Source organism: Amblyomma americanum, chromosome 3, assembly GCF_052857255.1.
Source record: "Amblyomma americanum isolate KBUSLIRL-KWMA chromosome 3, ASM5285725v1, whole genome shotgun sequence".
Lineage (NCBI taxonomy): Eukaryota > Metazoa > Arthropoda > Arachnida > Ixodida > Ixodidae > Amblyomma > Amblyomma americanum.
Window position 1 is genome coordinate 58,920,177 of NC_135499.1, and position 17,483 is coordinate 58,937,659.

General features: G+C 49.7%; 2 protein-coding genes across 2 annotated transcripts; one reads left to right on the forward strand and one right to left on the reverse strand.

The window, feature by feature from the left end:
• The first annotated feature begins 6,724 nt into the window (after nucleotides 1-6,724).
• Nucleotides 6,725-9,057, forward strand: LOC144122986 (uncharacterized). The gene is made up of 4 exons (XM_077655921.1): nucleotides 6,725-6,797; nucleotides 6,979-7,059; nucleotides 7,172-7,252; nucleotides 7,936-9,057. Exons 1-4 carry the CDS (start codon nucleotides 6,770-6,772, stop codon nucleotides 9,012-9,014), a joined length of 1,269 nt encoding a protein of 422 aa, XP_077512047.1. The 5' UTR covers nucleotides 6,725-6,769; the 3' UTR covers nucleotides 9,015-9,057.
• Nucleotides 9,058-10,165: 1,108 nt separating this feature from the next.
• On the reverse strand, nucleotides 10,166-14,087 carry LOC144123747 (uncharacterized). The gene is made up of 3 exons (XM_077656513.1): nucleotides 14,005-14,087; nucleotides 12,071-12,183; nucleotides 10,166-11,477 (listed from the first exon to the last, which is right to left on the reverse strand). Exons 1-3 carry the CDS (start codon nucleotides 14,085-14,087, stop codon nucleotides 10,348-10,350), a joined length of 1,326 nt encoding a protein of 441 aa, XP_077512639.1. The 3' UTR covers nucleotides 10,166-10,347.
• Between the last annotated feature and the right edge of the window lie 3,396 nt (nucleotides 14,088-17,483).

The following is a 17,483-nucleotide window of genomic DNA, read 5'->3' on the forward strand; positions in this document are numbered from 1 at the left end:
TTTGACGTCGAATGGTTTTTTGAATAAAGTCTTTTGGGTAGCCGTTCATGATGATTTCTTTGAATATCGTGCGTTGTTCTTTTTTTCTGTCAAGTTCTGTGCTGCAGTGTCTCAATTCTTCTGAACAGCGTCTTCACCACTGATGCTTTATGGACTGTCGGGTGGTTCGAAGAGAAGTGGAGATACCGGCCTGAGTGGGTTGGTTTGCGGTATACGGAGAATTGAAGGGTATTGTCGTTTCGAACACGAGGACGTCCAAAAACGGCAGGCAGTTTTCTTGTCCCACCTCTAGCGTGAACTGACTGTCAGGTTCTACGGAGTTTAAATGACGAAGGAAATTTTGAGTGTCAGATTTTTTGATGACGGCGAAGTAGTCGTCGACATACCTAAGGAAAATCTTTCGTTTTGGGTGGAATGAGTTGAGGGCTCGCTGTTCGACGTGTTCCATTGTTAAATTGGCCATGATGACAGAGATGGATGTTCCCATTGGTGTACCTTTCACTTGTCGGCAAAATTCCCCGTTTGACGAGAAGTATGTATTTGATAGGCACAACTCCAGGAGGCGGCACACATCATTTACACTCAGCGGGGTTCGTGCGCTGAGTGTGTCGTCGCGTTGTAGGGCGTCACGGGTAGCGGCCACCGCAAGCTTCACGGGGATGTTTGTGAAAAGGGACACCACGTCGAAGGAGGCAAGGCATTCGTCGCCCTCAAGGGTGGCTTGGGACACCAGTTCGATGAAGTGACTGGAATGACGGATATGGGTCGCTGTTGTTCCTGCGATTGGGGATATTAGTTTGTGAAGGTATTCTGACAGCGAGCGAAGAGGGGAACACCGGAAGTCGACAATCGGGCGTAAAGGGATCCCCGATTTGTGGACTTTGGGCAGGCCGTAGAATGCTGGAGCCGATCCGTTGGTGCTCAATAACTGAAGGTAGAGGTTTCGGAAGGTGGGGCGTTTTTCGAATACTTCTTTCAATGTTTTGTTTAGCCTTGCTTGGGTAGTGGTTGGGGGGTTCTTCAATTTTGCATATTCTCGACTGCTGAATAAGGTGGATATTTTCTCTTCGTAGTCCCGTCTGTCCAGAACGACTGTTGTGTTGCCCTTGTCCGCTGGGAGGATCACTATGTTGGTGTCTGTCCTGAGGTCTTGCAGGGCTTGCCTTTCGTCCGGATTTAGGTTTGATTCTTTTCGGTGCGCTTGCACTGAATTGAGTACACCTATTGTTTTGAGCCTGACCTCTTCTCGTACACCAGGTTCCAGTTGCCGGATACCGACTTCAATCGCAGATACGATTGCTGGAAGGGGGGGTCTGTTAACATGGAGGTTGAATTTGTGTCCCTTGGCTAGGATTGACGTTTCGGCGGTTATGAGCTTCGTGGAGCAGAAGTTGGCAAACAGATCAGAATGGTCCGGTGGGGGTTGTTCGGGCCGGCGTTGAAGTTTCGACAACTTCTCTGTCTGCTTGGTGCGGTGTTTGTCGGCTTCCGATGATGCGGTTTCTTTGAAAATGGCTCGATAGACGTCACTAGGTTGGGAATCTTGTGCTCGAGTTGTCGGTGGGCAAAGAAGGCGTCGATTTCTTTCTTCCTAATCACGCTACGGCACTCACGTATCCGTGCCGTCACTAGGTGCTGTTCTGCCTTTTTGATGATGCTTCGTCCTTCCGGTGTGGGGACCAGGCGTCGTAGTCGTAGGCTCTGGGGTACAACCTTGTTTTCCTTGCATATCTTGGCGAATTCGAGGTGTGTCTTGAACACCGAGATGCCTTGCACGGTCTTTATGTACTTCTTCGCAAGCTGCATAGCTTCTAGCCCGAAGTCTGCGCGGATAGATTGAAAACTAAACATTTTGACAGATTCACCTGTCTGGTTGGGTTTGAAGACTTATAATAAAGTGCACATCTCCAACCAAAAATGTTAACCTTAACCCAACGCTTCGAAGCCGACTCGGCTCCTTCAACAGGGGTGACTGAGGGCAGTAGCTAGCGTCTTTTAAGTATGGAGGGGAGGGGGGCGTGAAAAGAACGACAGCTGTGTCGCGAAGGCGCGGGGAGAGGGGTTTAGGCCGTTAGTCACGCTGGCGCACTGCAGGGAGGTGCTGAATGGCGACTTTTTTTCGTTGCGTTGTAGAGCGCAGTCCCTGGGCATATACTGGGGGCAGGTTTCCTTTTGTGCGGTTGATATTGTTCGGGGTGATTTGGATATGCCAGGGTTCCAGAAGAAGCCTCTTGTGGTAATTTGTTTCGGTTCCGAGGATGCGGGTCTCTTCAAAGTTGATTCTATGGTCGGAGTCCTCGGAATGTTCGGCTACTGGATTGCGCTCCCTTGCGAATTTGCGGACGTCGTTCTTATGTTGCCGAATTCTTTGAAATTTTTGGTTTCGCCGATGTAGCTTGCGTCGCAGTCGGCGCATGGAATTTGGTAGACAATTGACCATTTGCGGAAAAGCGAGCGCCGCCTGTCGTGCAAATAGAGAAGCTCCGCCGGTACCTTTGGTTGGAAAGGGGCTCTCGAGCAAGCATGCGCAAGGCAGAGTTCAGCAGCTCACGTGCGCTTGTTTTGTTGTTTTAGTGTTGTTTATTGGCCGGAAACGTGTCAGCTAACGAAAGAGTATGATGGAAGAGGAGAACATCTCATTTCGGTTTTTAGAAACAGGGTGTAGCGAATTATTTTCGCGTTGTAGCCTGAAAAACGACCATGTGTGGCAATACCTGCACTCTGCTACCTCAACGGAGCGCCGAATGACCAAGTGAAAATGTGCGTGAATGTGCGCCTATGCTCGGGCGAGTGTGACAGTATAATGCGATGCACTTTCCTAATGCACACAGACGTTTACGTTTGCGCTTCGTTGATAGGGCCGGAGTTTCTGCTAACTTAACACAACACCTTTTGCCTCAGGGCACACTTAGCTGATTATTAAAGGACCCGTTGTACTATCTCAATCCCGGCTCGTGCTGATACGGCAGAGCGTTGCTTTGCGTGCTAACGGGCCGCGGGAGCGTTAGAATGCGCGGATATACGCGAGGCTGTGCTCGGCCGTGCTCCCGCTGTTCAGACATCGCAGCTTGACATTGTAGCGTTTATGGTGAATGTTCATACTAGTATATATCATTCGGTTTTCCTGCGTCGGTGGCAAAACTCTTCTAGAACGACCGAGCAGTGTGTACTCGGCAGTAAGCGCGAAATAAAGCAGCAACGCCCGTTTCCAAACGTGCTGGATGTGCGCATTACTGGCCCCATCAACGGGTTCGTCTTTTGCGTCTTGTATGTCGTCGCGGCCTTTATTACGTACAAGTCTCGCTGTTGCAAAACACGTGGTTAGCTTAGATAAATCGTGTTGCAGTTACATGTCAGTTACGTGGAAGTTACAGCTCACATCAGTCGTCGCACTACAGCGCAGGAATGCTCATGTTTTCCAACCAAAAACCAAACCGCCCAGAGAGGGCGCTGCCTGCGCCTTCACCACGCATGCGCAGAAACTTCTCCGCAAATGGTCAATTCCTTGGGCTCTTTCTCTCGGCGGCCGGTGTTCGGGAACAGGTGGGCAAAGCGCAACAGTGTTTGTGGGCTTGTGCGCAACCTAGAAGCCCGATTTTTTCAGGATTCGGGCGATGGTTTCGCTCACACCTCCGGCATAAGGTAAAGTGACGTATTTTGGTGGTGGCGTTGGTCTTTGTGCGTTGATTTCTTGACGAATGTTGTGTTTTTGACGTCGAATGGTTTTTTGAATAAAGTCTTTTGGGTAGCCGTTCATGATGAGTTCTTTGAATATCGTGCGTTGTTCTTTTTTTCTGTGAAAGAAACACCAATGGGAGCAGCCATCTCTGTCGTCATGGCCAAGTTAACAATGGAACACGTCGAACAGCGAGCCCTCAACTCATTCCTCCCAAAACCAAAGATTTTCCTCAGGTATGTCGACGACTGCTTCGCCGTCATAAAAAAATCTAGAATCAAAATTTCCTTCGACATTTAAACTCCGTAGAACCTGACATTCAGTTCACTCTAGAGGTGGAACAAGAAAACTCCCTGCCCTTTTTTGGACGTCCTCGTGTCCCGAAACGACAATACCCTTCAATTCTCCGTTTACCGCAAACCAACCCACTCAGGCCGGTATCTCCACTTCTCTTCGAACCACCCGACAGTCCATAAAGCATCAGTGGTGAAGACGCTGTTCAGAAGAATTGAGACACACTGCAGCACAGAGCTTGACAGAAAAAAAGAACAACGCAAGATATTCAAAGAACTCATCATGAACGGCTACCCAAAAGACTTTATTCAAAAAATCATTCGACGTCAGAAACACAACACTTGTCAATAAATCAACGCACAAATACCAACGCCACCTCCAAAATACGTCACTTTACCTTATGTCGGAGGTGTCAGCGAAACCATCGCCCGAATCCTGAAAAAATCGGGCCTCCAGGTTGCGCACAAGCCCACAAACACTGTTGAGCTTTGCCTACCTATTCCCAAAGACCGGCCGCCGAGAGAAAGAGCCCAAGGCATTGTCTACCAAATTCCATGCGCCGACTGCGACGCAAGCTACATCGGCGAAACCAATAATTTTAAAGAAAGAATTCGGCAACATAAGAACGACGTCCGCAAATTCGCAAGAGAGCGCAATCCAGTAGCCGAACATTCCGAGGACTCCGACCATAGAATCAACTTCAACTTTGAAGAGACCCGCATCCTCGGAACCGAAACAAATTACCACAAGAGGCTCCTTCTGGAATCCTGGCATATCCGAACCACCCCGAACAATATCAACCGCACAAAAGGAAACCTGCCCCCAGTATATGCCCAGGGACTTCGCTCTTCAACGCAACGAAAAAAAGTCGCCATTCAGCACCTCCTAGCAGTGCGCCAGCATGACTAACATTCTAAAACCCCTCCTCCGCGCTTTGCGCGACACAGCTGTCGTTCTTTTCACCCCCCCCCCCTCCCCTCCATACTTAAAAGACGATAGCTACTGCCCTCAGTCCCCCCTGATGAAGGAGCCGAGTCGGCTTCGAAGCGTTGGGTTAAGGTTAACATTTTTGGTTGGAGATGTGCAGTTTATTATAAGTCTTCAAACCCAACCAGACAGGTAAATCTGTCAAAATGTTTAGTTTTCAGAGGTCGACTAAGCAAACGGTATACTTGTGTCCTCGGGCCGACGGTACCTCAAGCGGTCAAATCAGGTCGACGTTTACGATCTGTAAGGGGTGTTCAGGTCTGGTGAGCAGTGTAATGGGGATTCTATCAGTTTGACGTCTATCCGGCCGAATCTGGCACGCGTGACACGTTTCACAATGCTCCGCCACGTCTGCTTCTATTCCAGGCCAGAAGAAGCTGCATTTTATTCTGGCTTTTGTCTTCTTCGGGCCCAAGTGGCCTCCCCACAGCCCGTCAGACACAAACATTCCCCTTCCCTTCTTTGGCATCGGCTCATGCTTTTGTCAAGCTGTCGTCGCCTATTTGAGCCTCGCGTAATTTTACACGTTGACTCTCCGCGTCGTGTGCGTCGGCCTCTTGTTCGATCAGAGTATCGGGGGTCCTATCGGGGCTTTCCTCGCACGCCGTCGCCTCAGAGTGCTCATGGGACGTAGTCTCCGGAATATTGTTTGTGGGCCCAGTTGCACTGAGCTGGTTTACGGCCCGTGCCTCACTGTCGTGATCCAGTTGCTGTATTAGCTCCCTGTCCTCCCGCGTGATCAAGCAATGGACCATTTGCGGAAAAGTTTCTGCGCATGCGCGGCGACGGCGCAGCCAGCGCCCTCTATAGACGATTTGGTTTTGGTTGGAAAACACGAGCCGGCCGTGCAGTCCTACGCTGTAGTGCGGAGACTAATGTGAGCTCCTTGCCTCGCTTTTGCCGCGTGTATAAAAATGCCAGCCCACTGCGTGGCCTACGGTTGCACGAATTACTTCATTGAGAAAGGAAGCACGAAGTTCTACATGTTCCCGTGCGTGAGGCTACGCGCCGAAAAGAGAGCGGCGTGGATAACGGCTGTGAGAAGAAAGAATGCAGATGGCTCGCCATGGGAGCCGAACGAACATTCTCGGATCTGCAGCTCGCATTTTATAACAGGTACGGCACTTTTAAACGCTTTTGTATAGGTTTGTACGATTAGAAACAACGTTCAATGCAGGACGGCCGTCAAAATTCGAGAACCATCCTGACTTCGTTCCAAGTGTGTTCAACTACGTTAGGAGTCCCGGTGATGCTTTGCTTCGTCATAGCCGATGGCTGAAACGACATAAAGGTAAGCGCTACTTTTTCTATTGATTTCTCGCGGGGTCTAGAAATACCAACGCAGAACTGGGGAGCACATGTAATGCATTGTTCGCGTCTCTTATTTTATGGTCGCTTTCATCGTCAGTGGGATGAGTCTGTAAACGCTTGTCGTTGGTATTTGCAGTGGCTAGCGTAGTGCGGCCGTCACCTGTTGCGTGGTTTAGAGAACCCGCACGGCGAAAGCCGCGCAAATACCGCGTGTAGATTTATTACCCAGTCGATAAATATTGCCAATGATACCCGCGTTTATGAAGTGCTTTTAGATTACGAAGTTGGACATTTTCAAAATTGTGAACGCCAATGCAATGCCTTCATTGAAAATATTTTCAATGTATTTCTCTGACCTACAATATGTGGCTGCTGTAAATGTCTCACCCTCATTCCTTGTATTGAGCAGTATGTTTACTGCATAACCGCTGTTTCATGGTTGTATGGGAACTTGAAACGCCAGCGCGTGCAGCAAAAAGACGTGTAGCTGCTCCTGATGATATGGCAGAGTTTCAGCAGCCTGCTAATGGTGAGCTTGCATTGCTTTGCAGACTGTAATACTCTAAGCTTTTGCCCATATTGTTTTGTGAACACTGTAGCTGCTTGTTGCACCTGGCCTTGCTTCTGCTGCAGTATACTCACATAGCACAGTCAATGTTATGCACGAAGGGTTTCTCCAGCTTCTGAGTGCCAGCTGTTGTTGCTTGCAGGGAATCTTGACATGGACACAAATGCGGCACAGGATAACAGAGTAGATGAGGACTCAGTGTCACTACAGTTGCCTGCAAATCGTGAGTTTTCACATGTTTGATCAGCCATTGCTGTTCTTGTGTGTCTGTGCTGGACCGAGAAGCCACCCAGGTTTTTCCAGGTTCTGAGTGCTAGCCATTGTCTTGCTCGCAGAAAATCCTGACGTGGCCACAAGTTCTCGGGACGTCACAACGGCTCAAGAGGACACAGCAGAGCTGCAGCAGCCTGAAAATGGTGAGCTTGCATTGCTTTGCAGACTGTAATACTCTAAGCTTTTGCCCATATTGTTTTGTGAACACTGTAGCTGCTTGTTGCACCTGGCCTTGCTTCTGCTGCAGTATACTCACATAGCACAGTCAATGTTATGCACGAAGGGTTTCTCCAGTTTCTGAGTGCCAGCTGTTGTTGCTTGCAGGGAATCTTGACATGGACAAAAATGCGGCACAGGATAACAGAGTAGATGAGGACTCAGTGTCACTACAGTTGCCTGCAAATCATGAGTTTTCACATGTTTGATCAGCCATTGCTGTTCTTGTGTGTCTGTGCTGGACCGAGAAGCCACCCAGGTTTTTCCAGGTTCTGAGTGCTAGCCATTGTCTTGCTCGCAGAAAATCCTGACGTGGCCACAAGTTCTCGGGACGTCACAACGGCTCAAGAGGACACAGCAGAGTTGCAGCAGCCTGAAAATGGTGAGTTTTCACGCGCTTTGCAGATTGAAATGCTTTTCTGAGCTTTTGCTCACACCATGGTGCGAACGCTGCGGCTGCTTGTTGCAGATGGCCTGCTTCTGCTGCGAGTAACTCATCAACTAGAGATTAATTATAGAGCTCTTTTGTTAGAGAGTGTGTTCTAGTGTGCTTGCAGAGGAAGCTCTAAAGTGCTTTACGTGCGCTCTTTTTTTTCTGTGCTGCTTGCAGGTATCAAGGAGCACACCTGGCCAGATTGCTGTTGTAAAGTCTGCGCACTTAACAGGGTGAAAGACTTGGAGCAGACAATAGGAGAGTCACAGAAGCTGATTCTCCGATTTCAGAATGAAAATGCGAAGCTCGAGATGCGGCTGGATGCAGCCATGTCAAGTTTTCTGTCCTTGAGTATGCTTGACACTCCGAAGAAGTGCATGTATTATACTGGGCTACCAAATGTCGAAGTTTTTCACACTCTATTAGAATACTTTGCACCGCGTGCTAGGGAAATGATGTACTGGGGCTCTGATAAGAAGCAGAAGGATGACCCCCGGGGCAATCGAAAACAAATTTATTTGGGCAATGAGTTTTTGATGGTGTTAGTACGGCTCAGGACAGGTATGCAAGGCCAAGAACTGGCTCGGAATTTCCTGACATCTGAAAGTCAAGTTAGCCGCACTTTCTCCACGTGGATCAACTTTTTACAACGAGAACTTAGGCACCTGACAACCTTCCCAACTCGAGAAGATATAGGACCTCACCTGCCTAACTCCTTCCACGATTTTCCCGACACTCGTCTTGTCCTTGATGCCACGGAGGTGAGAATACAGCGGCCCTCAGCAATGAATGCACAACGCCAAACTTTCTCTCCCTACAAACACTACAACACCTATAAGGTACTTATTGGCTGTACACCAGATGGGTACATCTCACATGTGTCGCGTCTATGGGGGGGTTCTAGCTCCGATAAAGCTATTCTGGAAGCCAGTGGCCTTCTTGACAAGCTGGATGCAGGTGACGCTATAATGGTGGACAAAGGCTTTACGTTCCCATACTTGCCACCAGGCATAAAAGTTTATCGGCCTCCATTTCGCGAGTCGCACCAAAAACAGATGCCTGCAAAAGCAGTAGATGAAACTAGGCGCATTGCTTCTGCAAGAGTGCACGTTGAAAGAGCCATTTCAAGAGTCAAAGGATTTCATATATTAGACAGGCCCTTTCCAATCTCAATGATTGATATCGCTGAGCAGGTTTTTGAAGTTTGCTGCCTCTTAAGCAATTTCAGGCTACCATTGATAAGAGAGACAGATTGATATGGGCACGAGTTGTCTGTTTGCTGAAGGAGGGCATTTTGAAATATGAGGGATATAATCGGCTAGAGCTGACAAAGGAACAAGGGAGGAGGAAGCCTCGGGCTGCTTACCAAAGTTTCGACATGACGACTTGCCTCCTCTTGTCGAAACGTTGGCAAGCACCCTGAAGTTTTCCCCTCGGTTGTTGACTTTGCGAGTGTCAAGAAGCTTTCTGCCTGCCCTCTCTCTACCACTGATCTGACAAAGTTAGGGAACAATGCATTGGTAGCTGCAGGTGATGCAACAATAGAAATTTGTCTGCTGTTGGAATGCAGCATGCTTTCTGCCAGTTTGGCTGAAATTGATATAACCGGGGATACCGTTACGGTTAAATTTTTATTCAATCTACCTTGCATTTATACGCATACTGTAATCACCGTTGTGCTGCAAGACGTTACGTTCGAGAACCCCTTTGCTGTTGAAATTAATCTCAAGCTTTTCAATACATCTCGCAGCTATACGCCGCTTCAAACAACACATACCATACTTTCAGTCTTAAAATGTAATGTAACAAGCAGTCTACCTTTGCTACACTGTTCCTGACTATATTTGGGAACAAAAAAATTGTAGGACGCCTAAGCTTAGCCTTTAATTGTGGAATGCGACAGCATGTTGCAGCGCTGCCAGGGAATTACTTATGTATGCACCAGTACACAAAGACTTTTCACGAAGTCAGACCACAACGCATTCACTACGTCCCCTTTTATTCAGTTCGAACCAATGAGCCTACGTAGTGTTCTGTGCGTGCTCGCCTCACACACTGAAAGACCTGGATTCAATTCCTCGTATCTCCACAATTTCTTTTTTATTTGGAAGTTATCGTGTTGCAAGGCTGACACTGGCTGTTCGGCGACACGAGCTCCTTAACACTGCCGCATTAACCTGCCAGCTTCTTTCATCAAAACACGCATATAAAGTGCTCAAAACATTAAGTTTTGTTATTTATTTACAAAACTGCTGGTCTCCACTTAGACCAAAGCATGTGGGGAGTCAGTACAGTAGGAAGTTCAGAATAATTAGATGCGTCACAAACATTGAAATAAAGTGAACTACCCAATATTTTACAGCTAAAAGTTTCCAGGTTAGCAGAAAACGTAAAAGGTCAGAACAGTTGAAAATGAAGGCTGGAGTGAAGGCTCGAGTTCGAAAAGTATGCTTGGACATACGCTTGTGCCACGATTGTGAGGAGACATTTTGACAGTTCTATATTGCAACTCCTGAGACTGAAAAGTAAAAAAACACAAGATGAAATTCTTGTGCTCTAGATGAGAATGATGATAGGTAGTCTGGTGTGCTACTTTAATTTCTTTATTTTTATGCGCAGACCTCCAAGAGGTGTGCACACGTAATACCCCTGTCTGAATTTGCTGTGCGACACATACATGCCGGACGTGTACAGCCGTCCAAGCCTTTTGACTCTCCTTGTCAGAATCTCTGGTATCAGTGCATGCTTGCTGAAGTGCAGGAGTCCTGGCAGTAGCTCCCGATTCCAGAATTCTTCATTGAACTGTATTCTCTCTACATAGAGGTATGGCGGGTCTTCTGGCGTGTCTACCTCGGTCCAGATGACAAGGTCGCACCAGTTATGGCCCGTAACTGCCATCTGGCCTTGAATTTGGTAAAAATAGGCATGGTCCCGCTTCAGCTCCACACCGTCTTCAGTTAGCCTGCAGCAGAAGTTTTTGTCTAGGCAGGCTTCTTCGCATGCCATACCTTTTTTGGAGAAGGGGCATTTAACCTCAAGTAGGCCTTCTTCTCCATCTAAAACAACAATCCTGTCTGGTGAGGCAGCTATGAAGGGGTACTGGTTATGGACATGAAGGCCAGTTTCCTGCACTGCTACACTCAAATCTTTAGCGTGCTGCAGCTTTACATAGGCTTCTACAGCATCTGCCTCGTGCTCTCTGCCATATGCAATCGCTTCAGACGTGGCTCTATTACAAGGGTACAGTAGTCCCTTTAGTAAACCATCTGGCTTGGTACAACGGCAGATCCTTTTAAAGAGTGATGCTGTTAGCCGGCCAACCCGAGCTGCATGCCACTTCTTGTTGGCAGCTTGGCCGACCGTTTCTTCGCATATATCATGCCTCTCTTCTCGGCTTAGTGGCTTGAGTGTCTGCATATATGACTGCACCTCAGTCGCTGAAGGCTCGCTCCAGAGGTCGTCGCTGTCTTCTATAGCCTTTTTGTTGCATGGTGGCCTTGTCTTGGCTTTGTCGGTGAGACACAAGTACCGGAGCGCTTGCAGGTCTGGACAGGCGGATGCTAGTTTTTTTCTGAGTGACTCAATGTCGTGGGGAGTAGGGAGTGGTGTAATGGGGCAGGGGTCATAATCGCGCTTCCGCTTCCCACGTGGAGGCTTGTTGACACAGTACTTTTGGAATTTGATTTCGACCAAGGGCTTCCTTGGAGCTGCCTTTTTTGCTGCAAATGAAGGAAAAATAGGCTGCTTCAGTTGTGCAACCAAATTAATTATAAAAATGGCTGTTCAATACATGAGAAATTTGTGTTTATTGTGTCCGCTATGTTTGTTATTGAGTAAACAATGTAACACTGTTGAATAAATTGCCATGAGTGTATAAATAATCATGCAACTGTGCAGTTGTACATTTTGTGAAGGAAACAATGACGTGAACTCATGAAACAATGTGCTTTGTAGCTGTGGTCTATTGGTTTCAGCATCCACCTTATATACGGAACATCTTGGGGTTCAATCTCCGATGTTGCCATTCGTGCATGAATGAGACCAAGTTACCCCCCCCCCTTTTTCTGGTGCTTAGTTTCTCCGAGGTGAAATGCATCTAAAACTGGTCTTTGACCCTACATTGAGTTAACCAGTTTATGTGCACAGTTTAGCCAAGCTGCCCTTGTGCCATTGATATTTATCGTGATCATAATATGCATGCACTAAGAATTTTATAGCTACGAACCTAGTTGAAACACAAGGCTCTTAGTGTACAGCAAGAACGGCAACGTAGCATTATTGGAGATGTGAGTAGGTGGAATGGGTGCTATACCTTCAGCAGGGACTATCCACTTGCAAAGTACATCCGTGCAAGACGGTGCATCTTCTGCCCTCGCAGCAGCACTGAACAGCAGCCCTGCCACATGTTGGCAGGTTTCGCTGAGTCTACAAGAGCAAAGAAACGCAATATTCACTGTTGCGCACAAAATCTCAGGCCAGCCATGTAACTGCAACGCGTTTCTATCTAAACTAAGCACGCGTTTTGCAACAGCGAGACTTGCACGTAATAAACACCGCGACAAGATACAAGGCGCAAAAGACGAAGCCGTTGATGAGGCCAGTAATGCGCGCATTCAGGACGTTTCGAAAGTGGTGCTCCTGCTATATTTCGTGCTTGCTGCCAAGTGCACACAGCGCGGTCGTTCCAGAAGAGTTTTGCCATCAACGCACGCGCGTATTGGGTAAACACCGCATGAGATATACTAGTATAAACACTGACCATAGATTCTACAATGTCAAGCTCTGCTATCTGAACAGCGGGAGCACGGGAGAGCGCAACGGCGCAACCTCGCGTATACATCCGCGCATGCTCTCCAGCGGCCCGTTAGCGCGCAACGGGCAGTATCAGCACGAGCAGTATATGAGATAGTGCAACGGGTCGTTTACTAATCAGTAAAGTGCACCCAGCGGCAAAAGGTGCTGTACGAAGTTAGCAAAAACTCCTGCCTTATAAAGAAAGCGTAAACATAAACATCTGTGCGCGTTAGAACTGCACCCCATTATACTGTTAAACTCGCTCGCGCATAGGCGCACATTCATGCACATTTTCATTAAGTCATTCGGCGTTCCGCACTAGAGAGACACACGTTTATAAACAAAATATCTCACCCAGCAACACAATCGCAGTGCGCTCCAACGATGAAAACGATGTGGCCCGTACCAACGACGAACCATGCCGTTGTCACGTAAACACCGGTCTTCATAGACGGTGCGCACGCCGCTCTCATCAGACCTAGTTCATCGTCAGCTGTTTAAAGGTTCACCTTCAAGTTTTTCACGTAACCTTCCTCCTTGAAGGACCAGCCGCGATGAGCCTGGCGAACAGTTGAGGTAGCAGAGTGCAGGTACTGCCACACGTGCTCGTTTCTCACGCTACAACGCGAAAAATCTTCGCTCCACCCCGTTTCTTGGAACGGAAATGGGATGTTTTCCTCTTCTATCATCGTCTTTGGCTGGCAAACGCACGTTTCCGGCAAATAAACGGCACTAAAACAACAAAACAAGTGCACGCCAGCTGCCGAACGCTGCCTCTCACATGCTCGCTCAAAGAACCCCTTTCCAACCAAAAGTGCCGATGGAGCTTCCCCGTTTGCACGACAGGGGGCGCTCGCTTTTCCGCAAATGGTCCATTCAGGTCCTTCGAGAGCTCGATGGCAAGGGCGCACACAATGTGTGCTCTCTGAGGGGTCTCTACAGTAAGTGTCTGACGTCTCAAGTTCATAGGTATAGTGACTAGCGCTGCATCAACCTTCTTGTCAAAGGCGCAGACCAGTTTGATCCTGCCTGTATGCTTGCGATATTCGCTCGGCACAATGTCTTCCCTAACCACAGTAATCGTCGCGCCCGTGTCGACGACGGCGGTGGTGGGGACTAGCCCCAAAGCAAGTTCTTCTACACCACTGCATTCTACCTCGACTTCCTGTAACTTAGAAGTCCGCACGCCGTCATTCTCTGCTTGTGTTTTTTTTCTCGGCGACCAATACGTCCTCACCTTGAACTATCTCACAAGCCTCTCTGCTTTCCTCGGTTTCTACTGCCACCCTGTTGGTTCACGCCCCCTTTGCGGTGACGTTGTCCTTGCGATTGGCGATATGCCCAGAGGCCGGACAATTTCTAGCGATATGCTCCTCTTTTTGACATGCGAAGCAGCCCGTCCGCTTTCTGGTGCTTACTCCGCTCTCCTAGGGGCTCTCAGGCGTTGCCGACGTTGGCCGCTCCGCTCTTCCTTTGCCCTTAGCGTCCACGAACGTGTCGAGCTCGCGCGCCAGCTCCTTAGGTGTAAGCCACATTTCGCCCTCGCACAGGCGGATATACTCTAATACTTCAGTGCTAAGGCCGCATTTTACGCGGTCTGCTATCGTTAGAGAGACTATTTCTTCTTTCGTTTCCGCTTTCTGGCTCGAGGTAATAACCAAAGTAGGTACGCGTACGGGAGGCGAACTGCGTCCAAGACTCGGCCTTCCCTTTACGTGCCTTCTCGAAACGCTCTAAGTATTGTGACGGGGCTAGCTTTAGCTCGTTGAGCGCTGCGGCCTTCACCGCGTCATAGCTATTGTATTCGTCCGGCTCTAAGCTATGCAGGAGGTACCTGACCCGTTTTGTCAGTGCTGGCATGACGAGGTGCACGCGACTCTCCTCCGGCACACCATACGAAGCAAACATTTTGCTACCTCGCCGAACCATAAAGGCACCTCTGCATCATTCGGCAGTTTGAACCCTTTCAAGATTTTGGCGCACTGAGTGACCGAGTCTAAGCCTGATCGCGGGCGCTCATCGGCGTCTGAGCCCGTCGTGGTTTGCCTTCCACTTGCGCGTCCCTGCTGGGAATTCTGCAGAGCAGTGCGCTCGGCCGCTTCTATCTCTATCTGCTGTCTCCGAATTCCCGCTTCCGCTATTCGGGTTTTCGCTATTCGGGCTTCCGCTATTCGGGCTTCCGCTATTTTAGCCTGGGCTTGGGCTTCCGCTATTCGAGCTTCTTCCTCTCGTAGCTTCAGTTCGTACTCGAGCTGCGACTGGTTCATTGTGACTGTGGCGTCTGTCGCGCCTGACCCTGGAGCGTCAATCTTCCCCCTGCTTTCGTCTTACCCATTCTCCTCTCGGGCTACCAGTCAACACCACGCACCTCCCAGCTCTAATGCCTGAGCCACGCACGCCAACGGACGCAAGAAATCCCGCCCACCTGGGCAACCGTTGCTCCTCGCCGCCGCGTCGCTCCTCTCTGTAGGGGCCACTCCTTGACGTCGGTGCCTCGGACCGTCACCGCTTGCGGTCCCTAGGTCCCCTGCACGCGTCCACGGCTCCGCTCCCTCGTTGAACGACCGGTGGTCTAGATCAGCGCAGGAAGACGTTGCGCTGGTTCACGATACGGGCTGGCTCTTGCGGAGTGCCGGTGGTTGCCAAATCCTTGTCGACTGCGCCAGTAAGGTTTTCAGATGTTCTTATCCTACACCTTTCTTCTCCAAGGTGCAGGTGATTTGGCGGGTGACGTGTAGCACGAAGTGCAGACGATGGGCACACGGAAGACGAGGCAGGTACAGGGAAGTTCAACTTTATGAAACGTTTAAACACAGGACAGGCACACACAGAGAGAATAAAACTGAAGCAGCACGCTTGGCACTACAAACACATGAGCTCCAAGCTCTTTTCTCACGGCTTATCGAAGCCGGGGCTTGTAACTTCGCTCGTTCGAAGCCCAACGCAAAAACCGAATGAAAACATGCAGCGCGCACTCTTATAGCGTCACTCGAATGTTCGAGAAATTAGCGAGGGCTCTGGGAGAGGAAGTAGGCGCCGCGGCACTGACGCTGTTGTACCCCTCTCAGCCCACCTTCGGGACGTTGCTCGCGGCTTGTAGAATCGCCCAACCGCGCGCCACTAGGTCAATGTCGCGAGATAGGAGGCCTCGGCCATGCGCTGGAATGCGATCGGGAGCGCGCGTGCACACGAGGTACTTCCAGAGAGTTCCACACTTTCTCTTTCGGCGGCGGGCGCGCCGAAAGCGCCCGGCGCTAGCCGCAGCGGCCTTACAATACCTTTACGATCTTTTTCACCAAGAGCGCAACTCTAAACCGGATGTTCTCTTGGATAAACATAAATTAGACCCTAACCCATTCTATTACAGATCGTTACATCAGTAGCGTTAGCAAATTAACAATAAACAACTCCATGGTTTCTGGCACTGAGTTGGCGGAGGCTTTCAATAATTGTTTAGTTAATTTAGTTTTGAGTTCGTATCATCCTGCGGCTATTAATGGAATCAATACAAACAGTCACAGTTTGTACTTGAGCCTCACAAATGAGAGTGAGATTCATATAGCATTCATTTCTTTAAACAATAGCACGGTTCGTGTTATCGTGACATAAAAATAAAGCCGGCGAAATATGTTAGATCCAATCTTACCACCTCTTTTATTTATTCCGAACAAGAAGAACAGCATAATCCTATATTTACTGACGAAAAGAATAAGAAGAAGTAGCCGCACTGCCATCGCTCCGACCGAGCGCCTGCTGGCCTGAACAGACGAGAGACTCGGTCGCCGCCTTGGTTTCGCCGCCGCCTGAGCGTTAACCTGAGCCCCCGTTACATTTGGTGAAGATTCGGTTTAACATCCTCGTACCACCCTGGACCTGCGCAACCGCACGCTACCGACCGCCGCTATGCCTGAAGCCGCCCACCACCAAGCCGTGCAGGTTGGCTCACCAGTCGTCTGTTCCAGCTCCCTCCGTCTGCGGGACCCGGCACTCTTCAGCGGTACTGATGATCGTGACGCTGAAAACTGGCTCACATCATACGAGCGGGTGAGCACATATAACAAGTGGGACGATACCACCAAGTTGAACAATGTCATCTTTTATTTGGCCGGCGTTGGCAACCTGTGGTTTCGAAACCACGAAGCAGAGTTCTCCACGTGGACTACATTTAAGGCAAACCTCACCGAAGTGTTCGGACGTCCTGCTCTGCGCAAGCTACGCGCCGAACACCGCTTGCGCGAGCGCTCTCAGCAGTCGGGTGAGACGTTCACCAGCTACATTAAAAACGTGGTCAACCTTTGCTCACGCGTCAACGCCCAGATGTCCGAGGCGGACAAGATCATACATATTCTGAAAGACATCGAGGATGACGCTTCCAGATGCTGTTGTCGCGAGATCTCCGCACCGTTGCCGAAGTCGTAAGTTTCTGCCAGAGCTAAGACGAGCTGCGCAAGCAGAGGCTCATCAATCGCCAGCACGCAGCAGCGCCGGTCGAGTCGCTTGCCGGCCTGTCGGCTGCACCCGACCACTCGCAACTGTTGGCGCATATCAAAGATTTTGTGCGTGAGGAAGTTGCAAGTCAGCTGTCGCTTCTGCCATCCCCCTCCGTGCAATCTCCATTTCTAGCGCCCGACCTTCGCACTGCCATCAGCGAACAAGTGGCTGAGGCCCTTCCACCGGTCCCTCCGCCCGCACCAGCACAGCCGCCCGCACCTGTCGCTGCACCCCTGACCTACGCTGCCGCCGTCGCGCAGCCGCGGCCGCCTTACTACCGCCCAACCTACGCTCCACCTCAAGCGTCTGTGCCTCAATTTCGTCACGCACCGACGCCTTTTTTGCGACCGCTTCGACAATTCAGCAATCCCTGGCGTACTAGTTAGTGACAATCGACCTATTTCTTACTCTTGCGGACTGCCTGGTCATGTGGCCCGGCT